Source organism: Chiloscyllium punctatum, chromosome 4 (genome assembly GCF_047496795.1).
Source record: "Chiloscyllium punctatum isolate Juve2018m chromosome 4, sChiPun1.3, whole genome shotgun sequence".
Lineage (NCBI taxonomy): Eukaryota > Metazoa > Chordata > Chondrichthyes > Orectolobiformes > Hemiscylliidae > Chiloscyllium > Chiloscyllium punctatum.
The window spans coordinates 5,538,809-5,551,778 of record NC_092742.1 but is presented as its reverse complement, the minus strand read 5'-3'; the positions used below and the strand labels follow the sequence as shown (position 1 = coordinate 5,551,778).

General features: G+C 47.2%; 1 protein-coding gene across 6 annotated transcripts in view; it reads right to left on the bottom strand.

Annotated features, from left to right (window-relative positions):
• Positions 1-12,970, bottom strand: part of LOC140476049 (uncharacterized) — a 452,737-nt gene that overhangs the window by 41,598 nt on the left and 398,169 nt on the right. For all 6 annotated transcript variants that reach the window (XM_072568002.1, XM_072568006.1, XM_072568005.1 and 3 more), the window contains 3 exons: positions 8,621-8,771; positions 5,917-6,099; positions 2,606-2,743 (listed from right to left, as the gene is read on the bottom strand). In XM_072568002.1, coding sequence (XP_072424103.1) covers positions 2,606-2,743; positions 5,917-6,099; positions 8,621-8,771 — 472 coding nt within the window. The remainder of the gene's footprint in view (positions 1-2,605; positions 2,744-5,916; positions 6,100-8,620; positions 8,772-12,970) is intronic.

Here is a 12,970-nt window from a genome sequence, read left to right as displayed (position 1 = left end):
AATCCTCTGTTACTTCCTCAAAAAACTTAATCAAGTTTGTGAGACATGATTTCCCACGCACAAAACCATGTTGACTATCCCTAATCAGTCCTTGCCTTTCCAAACACATGTACATCCTGTCCCTCAGGATTCCCTCCAACAACTTGCCGACCACCGAGGTCAGGCTCACCGGTCTATAGTTCCCTGGCTTGTCTTTACCGCCCTTCTTAAACAGTGGCACCACGTTAAGTTCCTCCAAAGAGACTGCTCATCAACACTGGCTCTTGGGGAATCAAAGTCAAATTCTTGAACTTGTTGGGACACTGGCTGTGTGACAGTAGATGGAGAGGATGGGACTGTGTCGTCTACTCACACAGATGGGCGCACTGTAGTTGCATAGCGTAACATTACAAAGAGATATAGCAAGATTAGGTGAATTGGCAAAACTTTGGACTTTAAACAAAAAGAAACTGCTTTCTTTCTGAATGGTGGGTAGCTGGAAACATTGCAAACTTTGGTGGAGTGGGGGGGGGGGTCAGGTACACAGATCAGTCAAGTACCAGAAATAACAATCAAACAGCTGAGTGAAAGACTGACCTTCACATCAGGAGGACTGGAATATAAGGAGTATGCTGCATCTGGATAGCACCCTAATTAGACTACACCCAGAGTCACTGGGAACAGATCCAGGCACTGCACCTTCAGAAGGTTAGAATGGCCTTCGATACAGCACAGTGTAGATTTATCAAAACAACACCTGGACTCTCAAGGGATTAGATTATCGAGCAATTCCAAAGGTTAAGAGGCAACTGGTCCAAGTTTTAAAGATCTTAAAGAGATTGAGATAGATCAAAGAGAGAATAGCTACTCCTGGTCAAAAATCTAGGACAAGCGTCTAAAAGATTAGCAATTAACTTTGCAGGAGTGAAGTTAGGAAACATTTCATGGTGGGAGGTCACAGATCAACCAGATCTCAGTAAATGGTAGAACAGGCTTGAGGGGCAGAATGGCCTCCTCTGGAAATCCAGTGATGGATGAAACAGGGTCAAATGAACTAAAAAGGTCAACGGTTTTGGGAGAGAAACGATAAACAGCTCATCTTATACCCACAGAAATACGGCATTCAAACAGGCCATTCAGCCCAACCCAGACAGGGCTGTCTTTATGTTCTACCTGAGCTTATTCCCTTATATTCCCTTTGCCCTTAAATACTGGCCTCATTTGCTCTGAAAGTTACTGGCAGTCCCTGGGTTCTGAATGGGTTCCCTGATTGAGTACGTACATAAGATAGGCAAGTCGGAATATAATACAGTACAATATAAAATATTCCTAAGTATGAGCAAATGTACATGTCAGATGTATAACATTAATATTAATGCACCTCTGTTTGGGGGGGGGGGGTTCACTCGTAAGGAGGAGTGTTTATAAGACAGACATTACTAAATCAGGGACAGCATGTATTTGATTTGTGTCAACCTCTCTCTGAGAGTCTGACCACTCTCTGGGTTAGGAAGGTTCCCCTGAATTCCTGATTACGGAATTTCTTGCTGGTGATTTATATCGACAGTCTCTAGTTCTGTTCTTCACCACATTTCTCCTTATTCACTATCTAAAGCTTTCAGAATTTTAAAGACCTCTATTGAGCCACCCTTTAGCCTTCTTCAAGAGTTCAGGAAACCAGCCTGTCAGTCCTTTCCCGAAACAGAAACACATACATTCTGGGACCATCCTGCAAAATCATGTCTGCACCTTCTCCAATGCCTTTAGAGACTTTTCCTCATTTGATAGGCAGAACCGTACTTGAAATCTATTTTAACCAAGGCCAGTGTAACTTCCTTTGTGTGTTCATTAAGATTTGAAAATTGTGTTTATTTTGCACTCCATTTCACTCTCAAACATTAAATCACATTAAAATCCCGTGGCATTATCATCAAAGGCACACAGAAGCTCGCACACAGAGACCGCCCACAAGATCAATGATCCATTTTGTAGGGAGATTGATTGGGTCAGGACATTGTGGGGAACTCCCCTACCACTGCAGCCTTCACACCCACGGCACGGTGGCACAGTGGTTAGCACTGCTGCCTCACAGCGCCAGAGACCTGGGTTCAATTCCCGACTCAGGCGACTGACTGTGTGGAGTTTGCACATTCTCCCCGTGTCTGCGTGGGTTTCCTCCGGGTGCTCCGGTTTCCTCCCACAGTCTAAAGATGCACAGGTTAGGTGAATTGGCCATGCTAAATTGCCCGTAGTGTTAGGTGAAGGGGTAAATGTAGGGGAATGGGTCTGGCTGGGTTGCTCTTCGGAGGACCAGTGTGGACTTGTTGGGCCGAAGGGCCTGTTTCCACACTGTAAAATAATCTAATCTAATCCTCAACAGGGATTGGCATTTAGCAAATCAACTGAAGGCCGAGACCTCTGACAGTGTGGTAGTCCCACAGCACTGCAGTGGGAATGTCAGTCTGAATGGTGGGTTCAAGCCTCTGGAGGGAGATCGGAACACAAACAGGTAAGGGAGTGAACTCCAGCCAACACCCTTGCTAGAAATCTCCTCCTGCAGGAAGGAGACTGGCAGCATGTGGGCTGCACAGGGTGGGAACGCTTCCCCGAACCGAGCTGTACTCACGTTCAGTTGCCGTACTTTGTCATCGATATCACTCTCCGAGAAATGTTCCACATTGGTCAGCTGTAGGTCCATCTCAGTCAGCCACACCAGGATACATTCCCGACAACTTTCAAATTCTTCCCTCTGACTGATGAAGTGCTGTCAAAACACCGGGGTGGAGCGTGAGAAGAGAACAATTATTTCAGGATTCTCAGGTCCCTGGACATTGGCTTGAACATTTTTTGATGGGGACTGAAGTCCCACCACCTCCTCCTACACTCCCTCCCCTCACCCACCACCAGCACACCCCTCCCAAAAAGGATGAAAGCAGGATATAGGCGTATTCCCGTGGTCTGCAGGGCCCAGGGTGGCACAGTGCTGCTGCAGGTCTAGGAAAACTAACTGCTGGGGGGGGCAGCAGGCAACACAGACAGAACCCCTACACAGTGCAGAAAGAGGCCATTCAGCCCATCAGATCCACACTGATCCTCCAAAGAGCATCCCACTCCCCCTTACTCTATAACCCTGCATTTCCCATGGCTAACTCATCTAGCCTGCATATCCCTGAACACTATGGGCAATTTCCCATGCCAATCCACCCTAAACTGCACATCTTTGGACTGTGAGGCAGCAGTGCCAACCACTGAGCAACCATGCTGCCCCAGTCAGAGGGCCAGCAGCAGCAGCAAGGCTGGCTGAGGTCAGAGATCAAGGGTCATCTTCATAGCACTGACCTTGGCTGTCGGCAGATCTTCAGCAGGACTGCAGGCCTGCAGCAGCACTGTGCCACCATTGGGTCCTGCAGCCCATGGCCCATACTGGTGCCCTTACACTACCCAGCCTGGCCCTTGTGAGCTAGGCAATTGTAACCCATTGTGACGTGTGGCATCGGAGTGATTCCCAGTGTGCACTGTATTACTCCTCAGGAGGCTACCATTTCCTCTTGGGGTGTCTTCTGGACATGGTCTGGAGTTTCACGGAATGAGGTGACCTTATTGGAACATAGTGAATTTTTAGGGGACTTGAAAGGAAAGATGTGGAAGAGTCTAGGACCAGAGGGTACCATCTCAGATGGAGAGGAGGAGGAATTTCTACTCTCTGAGGGGAGTGAATCTGTGGAATTCTTTCCCACAGAGAGCTGTTGAGGCTGGGGCATTCAGGATATTCAAGGCTGAGTGAGATGGATTTTCAATCAGGAAGGGAATCAAGGGTTAGGGGGAAACGGCAGGAGACTGGAGTTGAGGATTATCAGCCATGATCTCATTGAATGGCACTGCAGACTAGATGGGCCGAATGGCTTATTATGGTGCTGTCAAGAAGCTGCACCCATCTGTGTCCCCATTTGGCCAATCTCATCATCAAATACCAGAACCTAAAAATGGGAGGGAAGTGTTGGGATACTCCCCCAACAGAACAATTAAATCCCCCTAATCACCTTCCTTCAACAGAAATAAACTGTGGGAAGGGGACTGTTACAATTGTTAAGGTGGATTCTGTGTTGAAATCCCAAGTGAAGAATCAGACAACGAGAATAAGGCTCTGAGTGCAACAATTTAAAATCAAGTTACTGAACGACTTCAGTAACAGCAAAATCCTGCAGAAATCGGAAACAAACACAGAGAATGCTGGAGAAACTCAACAGGTCTGGCAGCATCTGTGGAGAGAGAAACAGAGTAAACGTTTCAAATTTGGTATGATTCTTCTTCAAAACTGAAAGGTGTTGGAAAGTAGGTTCTTTATTTTACCCGACAGAGGTAGGGGAGGAGCGAGAGGTAGTTAATAGTGCAGAAAGAACACACATAAGACCATAAGACATAGGAGTGGCAGTAAGGCCATTCAGCCCATCGAGTCCACTCTGCCATTCAATCATGGCTGATGTGCATTTCAACGACACCTACCCACACTCTCCTTGTATCCCTTAACACAGAGATGGGAACAGCATGTAAATGAAGGTGTGAAAGGGAGAATATTGGTCCTTTCATGGAATCACCCAACCACCTCACTTCAAACAGCAGAGAAATGTCGACATCCCACTGCACCCAAAAAAATCAGGTTTTCATTTGACTGTGGTTCTAAATGCAGCAAGTTCCTACGTGTTCGCTCCAGCTCAGCTGACTGCCTTTCCAGTCAGGGTCCAGGACCATGAACTGGTGGGTCGAGGGGTTTGGAGGTGAACAAAAACAGGAAAATGCTGCAGAAAATGAGCCAATGAACCTCAAACCCACGTTACTCTTATATTTCATGGAAGGAATTTGTTTGATGACCTGATTATCCATCCCTCTGGAGTCTAACATGCAGGAAACTCATCGCCCTAATGGTAGGACAGGTTCAAAAGGCTGAATGGCCTCTTCCTGGGCTGACTTTAGAAGATTTGAGGTGGGATCTTATAGTGACCTATAAAATTCCAGCAGGATGTTACTGCAGACAGAACAGTTGGTCTTGCCTGCAACACCCACATCCCGGGAATGAATAAAGGAAGGGAACAATCGAGGGGACAGGGTCTCTGCACCCTTATCTGATCTCAACAATCTCCTCTGTCAATGGGAGGAATCTAGGTGTCAGCCAACACTGAACGGCAGTGAGTAGACTAACGAGACAGTGCCATACTGAGGGTGTGCTGAACTCTCACGGATCTTGGGTATCGGTTTTCAGATGAGCTCTTAACCAGGAGTTGTGCTTTCCTTCACACAGCAGAATTCAAACCAGAGCTGAGTGATTTTTCCTGATGAGTTGCTCAACATTTATCCCACAACAAACATCTGGAATAGACAACTTGGCCTTTTATTTCATTGTTGATTCCCTGTTTGGATAGGGACACCAAAAGGAAAGATTTAGAGGGAAAGGGACAGAACGCAGGCAAATAGGACTCGTTAGTTTGGGAAACTTGGTTGGCATAGACGAGCTGGGCCGAAGGGTCTGTTTCTGTGTTGTATGACTCTGTGCCTCTGACAAAGTAAATGCAGGAAGGAGGTTCTGAATGAGCGGGCCTTTTCGGACTGAGATGAGGAGAAATGTCTTCACCCAGAGAATGGTGGGCTGTGGAATTGGTTGAGGCTGAAACATTGGATGCTTCCAAGAGAAATTAGATATATTTCTATGGGATGAGAGGGTATTGGGAGAAGTGGGAACAGGGGACAGAGTTGGGTGATTGGACATGATATCATTGAACAGTGGAGCTGGCTCAAAGGGCTGAATTGCCTTCTAATGCTCCTGTATTGTATGTTTCCACGGAAGGTTTGACTCCAACGTGAATGGTGCCAAGGGACTCCCCGCCCCCGTCCCACCCTCTCCCTGCACCCCCCGCCCCCTGCCTGGGCCCTTGCTGCTATTACCTTGAGCCTGCGTAAGATGGCAGCGATGCGTTTCTGGAGGCTGTCCCAGCGTTGGTTCCCCTCGTGAACCATCTGTTTGAGGCGGCTGGAGGAGTCCGTGCGGTTCTCCCTCGCTAACCTCCTGTACTGCTTGTTAATCAGCTCCAACTGGGTCAGACTCTCGTGAATCTGTCTCTGGAAGGTCTGTCACATCAGAACAAATCATGGAATCACACAGACAGAATAGAAGCAGGCCATTTGGCCCACTGTGCCTGTACTGGCACTTTAAAACAACTGATCCACCCCACTCTCATCTCCATGACCCTGCTAATTCTTCACTTTAATGATAAATTGGCCATGCTAAATTGCCCGTAGTGTTAGGTAAGGGGTAAATGTAGGGGTATGGGTGGGTTGCGCTTCGGCGGGGCGGTGTGGACTTGTTGGGCCGAAGGGCCTGTTTCCACACTGTAAAGTAATCTAAAAAAAAAATCTAAATATATCCCAATAACCTTTCCATATTTGTGAGTGAGTCTGCTTTCTCTGTCCTTTCAGGTAGTGTATTACAGATCACAATCATTCATCACAGCAATATTAATTGCAGCTTCACCTTTTACCAGTGATCTCCAGTCTGTGCTTTTGAGTTTTGTGTCACTGTAAATGGCTTCTCTTTAGCTATCCCATCAAGCCTTGTACTGTGGTGAATGGCTCCATCAACTCTCCTCCAAAACCCTCATTGCTATAAGGACAGTAATCCCAGATTCTCCAGTCTCCCTGTGACAACGTTCAGAGCTGGTACCATGAGTAAATCTGCCCAGCAACACCTCCAACAGCAGAGGACCAGCTCACAAGAACCTGTCACCACCTCTCTCTCTCTCTCTCTCTCTTTCACACACACAGATTGAGATGAATGATTGTGCCTGGACAAAGGTAGATGATCAAGGCTGGGAATGTGGACTAATCAGACCAGCTATCATCATACCTTTCCAATTCACTAGCAGGATGTGGGGATCACTGGCATTTACTGCTGATCCCCAGTTTACTTTGAGAAAGGACATTCAATGGAGGTGTTCAAAGGGGCACTAGATGATTATGTGGATAGTGCTGTTGTGCAGGAATGTGGGGGATTGGCACTGGGTAATGGTGCCAGTCTGGGCAGTACATCTTGTAGATGGTACACACTGCTGTTACTGAGTGTCGGTGGGGGAGGGAGTGGGATGTTTGTGGATGTGGGGCCAATCAAGTGGCTGCTTTGCCCTGGACGGTGTCAAGCTTCTTGAGTGTTGTTGGAGCTGCCCCCATCCAGGCTGGTAGGGAGTATTCCATCACACTCCTGACTTGTGCCTTGTAGATGGTGGACAGGCTTTGGGGAGTCAGGAGGGGAGGTACTGCCTCTGACTTGCTCTTGCAGCCACAATATATGGCTAATGCAATTGAGTTTCTAGTCAATAGTGACTCCTAGGATATTGATAGCAGTGGTATCACTGCTTTTGTTCCACTTTCCCACACTTAGCCGATAGCCTTGGATGTCATGACATTTCAAATGTTCATCCAAATACTTGTTAAAGATTGTGAAGTTTCCCGCCTCGACTCCCATCCCAGGCAGAGCATTGCAGACCCCCACCACCCTCTGGGTGAGAAAGGGCTTCCTCAAATCCTGTCCAACCCTCCTGCCTTTCACCTTAAAATGATACTCCCCTTTGACTTTAAGGGAACAGCTGATTCTATCCACCCTGTCTGAACGCCTCTCAGTCTTACATACCTCTATCAGGCTGCCCCCTCAAACACCTCCTCCACTCAAAAGAAAACAATCTGAGTTTATCCAGCCTCCCTTCATTACTGAACTGCTCCATCCCAGGTACCATCCCGGTGAATCCCCTCTGCCCCCTCCTCCCATCCTTCCTATAGTGTGGGGACCTGAACTGCCCACAGTGCTTCAGCCCTATACAGCTCCAACACTATCTCCCTGCTGTTCTCACCAATGCCATGGACAGATAAAGGCAAGTATGCCGTATGCCTTTGTACCCACCCTGTTAACATGACCAACCACCTTCAGGGATCTGTGCACACGCTCCCCAAGGTCCTTCTGTTCCTCTGAGCTTCCTCATGTGCAGCCAGTCATTAAATCCTGTTCCATCTTCCACCACTAACCAGGCACTATGGAATGGTAGAATGTGTTCAAATGGTCGATTCCAGCTCCTAACTGATCTGTTCACATGAAGGCCATTCAGCCTATTGGCTGGGATGGTCTTGTTGGAAGAGCTATTCCTGATGATACGCTCCTTTCTCCCATAGCAGATTGTTACAAGGGCTCTCTGTTTCTACTTCCTGATGGACACTGAGTAATTACTGAGCACTCACCACGAGCACCCACTTGCCCTGATGGACAATGCCATCCCCATCGTTACCCAGGGTAACGCTCTGGGTACTCGGTGTGATTGGTTACTACTCCAAGTGGGGTCCAACAGTGAATCCTGACCCTCAGGCAGTTCCCAGCAGGCCTCAAGTCCTGGGCCTATTGATTCCTGGGAGTGTGTACCCCACAGGGGGCAGTCTATTCACCACTGAGACCAAATCATAGTTAGAAAGACAGGATAAACATGAGCAAGGGACAGAATTGCTTCCGATTGAAAACATGATATTCAAAAAAGACAGAGATTCTCCCAAACACCTGCAGCTGCTCATGATGATTCAGAGCTCTCTGCCCTGAGCTCCGCACGTGATTTACCTCAAACTTCTTCAGCTCCTCTTTGGCGAGGGAGTATGGCACCTGTGAGGAGTTGGGATGGGCCGCAGTCCGCTCAGCACCTTTCAGCCAGTCATCAAAACGAGAATAGTCTTCCAGAAACTTCTGCCAAAGTCTCCATGTTTCCTCGATCCTGAAATGGAAAAAGCATTGCCAATTACCACAGAGTGAGGACCACCACTGGCTCGGTTACCGTAGAGTGTGGACCGTCGCCGGCTCGGTTACCATACAGTGAGGATCATCACCGGCTCAGTTACCGTACAGTGTGGACCATCACCGGCTCAGTTACCGTACAGTGAGGACCGTCACTGGCTCGGTTACCGTAGAGTGTGGACCGTCGCCAGCTCGGTTACCGTACAGTGAGGACCATCACTGGCTCGGTTACTGTACAGTGTGGACCATCACCGGACCAGTTACCAGACAGTGGGGAACATCACCGGCTCAGTTACCGTACAGTGAGTATCATCACCGGCTCGGTTACCATACAGTGAGGACCGTCACCGGCTCGGTTACTGTACAGTGAGGATCATCACCGGCTCAGTTACCGTACAGTGAGGATCATCACCGGCTCGGTTACCATACAGTGAGGACCGTCACCGGCTCGGTTACTGTACAGTGAGGATCATCACCGGCTCGGTTACTGTACAGTGAGGATCATCACCGGCTCGGTTACCGTACAGTGTGGACCATCACCGGCTCGGTTACCGTACAGTGTGGACCATCACCGGCTCGGTTACCGCACAGTGAGGACAGTTGCCTCCCCCCCACCAGGACTTACTGAATGTCTCCCACAGTCCTGCTGTAGATTTACCCTCAAGTAGCTGCTCCCAGTCTATTCTGGCCAGACTCTGCCTTACTTAGATAAAATATAACCTTACAATCCAAACCCTTTCTCCTTTTCCATAATAAACTTGAAACTACGATGTTGTGATTGCTTTCATGAAAGTATTCCCCCACTGTCCCCTCGATTCCTGCCCTGGTCACCCCCAGAATGAGGTCCAGCACTGTATGGTCCATGTCAAACCATCTACATGTTGATATGAAAAGCTCTATTTCTTGCCAGGGCGGCACAGTGGCTAGCACCGCTGCCTCCCAGTGCCAGGGTCCCAGGTTCGATGCCAGCTTCGGGTGACTGCCTGTGTGGAGTTTGCACATTCTCCCAATGTCTTCGTGGGTCCCCTTTCACAGTCCAAAGATGTGCGGGTCAGGTGAATTGGCCGTGCTAAATTGCTCATGGTGTTAGGTGCATTAGTCAGGGGTAAGCGAGTTTTGAGAAGATTTGTCGCTCAGGTTGAGGTTTCTCTCTGAGCTGGAAGGTTCATTTCCAGACTAACATCATTTACAAAATACCATGCAAGGACTGTAACAAACACCATATTGGACAAACAGGCAGAAAACTAGACACCAGGATACATGAACATCAAGTAGCCACAAAAAGACATGACCCTCTCTCACTAGTATCGTCACATACGGATGAGGAAGGACACCACTTCGACTGGGACAACACGTCCATCTGAAGACAAGCCAAAGACAGGTATGAGAATTCCTAGAAGCATGGCATTCCAACCGGAACTCTATCAACAAACACATCAAGTTAGACCCCATCTACCACCCCCTGAGAAAAGGAACAGGAAGTGACATCACCACAGGAAATAACATCACCAACCCAAAGAAACCCAAACATAGAAATAGAAAGCAGGCATTTTCAGCATTACTTCGTATGAGGTCCAGTGAAGATGTTACCTAGTAACGTAACAAAACGTCTGGAAATGAACCTTCCAGCTCAGCGAGCAAACCGACATCCAATCAGGGTAAATAATGGGTAGGGAAATGGGTCTGGGTGGGTTACTGATGGAGGATCAAAGTGGACTTGTTGGGCCAAAGGGCCTGTTTCCACACTTATGTAAAATCTTTATCTTTACTAATCTAAAATCTGCCACTATAAACCCACTATACTGTGATTATCCCAATTAATTTTGGGAAAGTTGAAATCTCTTAAAGTAGTTACTCTATTTTGTTTATACATACCTCAGTGAATTGCCTACATACCTGCTCCGCAATTTCTCCCTGGTTGTTTGGAGCCCTAACAGTGTCACTACCTCTTTTTTATTCCTAAGCTCTACCCACAAAGCTTCATTTGATGACTGTTCAAAAGGTATCATCCTTCCTTACTGTATTAACTAACTACTTCATGAATAATGCACCACCTCCTCATTTACACCCTTTCCGATACTCAATCCCTCTACCAATAAAGGTTAACACACCAGACGCCTTCTGAACAACCCTATCAACCTGGTGGCAACTTTCAAGGATCTGTGCACATGGACACAGAGATCTCTCTGCTCATCCACACTACCAAGAATCTTAGTTGAGAGTGTGATAAGGTTCCCCATGGTAGGCTATTGCACAAAATACGGAGGCATGGGATTGAGGGTGATCTAGCAGGTTAGATCAGAAATTGGCTAGCTGAAAAAAAGACAGATGCTAGAGATCAGAGTTGAGAGTGTGATGCTGGAAAAGCACAGCAGGTCAGGCAGCATCCGAGGAGCAGGAAAATCAATATTTCAGGCATAATCTCTTCATCAGGAATTTGGGTTTATGCCCGAAACGTCCACTCTCCTGCTCCTCAGATGCTACCTGACCTGCTGTGCTTTTCCAGCATCACACTCTCGACTCTGATCTCCAGCATGTCTTTTTTTCAGCTAGCCAATTTCTGATCTAACCTACTAGATCACCCTCAATCCCACGCCTCTGTATTTTGTGCAATAGCCTACCATGGGGAACCTTATCAAACCCCTTACTGAAATCCAGATACACTACATCAACCACTTTACCCTCATCCACCTGTTTGGTCACCTTCTCAAAGAACTCAATAAGGTTTGTGCGGCATGACCTACCCTTCACAAAACCATGTTGATTATCCCTAATCAACTTATTCCTTTCTAGATGATTATAAATCCTATCTCTTATAATCCTTTCCAATACTTTATCCACAACTGAAGTAAGACTCACTGGTCTATAATTACCAGGGTTGTCTCTACTCCCCTTCTTGAACAAGGGAACAACATTTGTATCCTCCAGTCTTCTGGCACTATTACTGGAGGCTATGACGACATGAAAATCAAAGCCAATCTCATTCCTGGCTTCCCAGAAAATTAGAGGATAAATCCCATCCGGCCCAGGGGACTTATCTATTTTCACACTTTCCAGAATTGCTAACACCTCCTCCTTGTGAACCTCAATCCCATCTGCTCTAATAGCCTGAATCTCAGTATTCTCTTCAACAACATTTTCAGTGTGAATGCTGACAAAAAAATATTCATTTACCACCTCCCCTATCTCCTCGGACTCCACGCACAACTTCCCACTACTCTCCTTGACTGGCCCTCATCTTACTCTTGTCATTGTTTTATTCCTGATATACCGATAAAAAGCTTTAGGGTTTGCCTTGATCCTACCTGCCAAAGACTTTTCATGTCCTCTCCTGGCTCTTTCGGTCTTTCCTGACTAACTTGTAACCCTCAAGCGCCCCAACTGAGCCTTCACATCTCACCTTTATATAAGCCTTCTTCTTGCTCCTGACAAGAGATTCAATTTCCTCAGTAACCATGGCTCCCTCGCTCGACCACTTTTTCCCTGTCTGACAGGTACATACTTATCAAGGACACGCAGTAGCTGGTCCTTAACAAGCTCCACATTTCAATTGATCCTATACCCAGAACATTCAATTGCCAGTCTTACCCCTTCCTCATCCACATCACTGGGGTGGCAACAACATCATAATTCCACGTGGCAATCCATAGCCTTCACTCACTTGGCTTACCTCTAACATTATAAATACTGGATTACTGGTGCTGGAAGAGCACAGCAGTTGCAGCCTGAACTGCTGTGCTCTTCCAGCACCACTAATCCAGTATTACCTCTAACATTCCTAGCATTAAAACCACTCTCACCTGACTCCCCTGAAACCCAATATGGCTGAACACCTCCTGTCTTGGTTCCTTAACTAAAGTAGCTATGTCCCTATTGTTGTGGGAACATAGGAATAGGAGCAGGCCTTTCAGCCCGTCGAGCCTGTTCCACCATTCAGTGACGTCATGGCTGATCTGTGGCCTAACTCCTTAAACCTTCCTTTGACCCATATCCCTTAATACCTTTACTTAACAAAATTTTATCAATCTCAGATTTAAAATTATAGACCAGTGGGCCTGACGTCAGTGATGGGTAATTTGTTGGAGGGGATTCTGAGGGACAGGATGTACATGTAATTGGAAAGGCAAGGACTGATCAGGATAGTCAACATGGCTTTGTGTGTGGAAAATTGTCTATTTT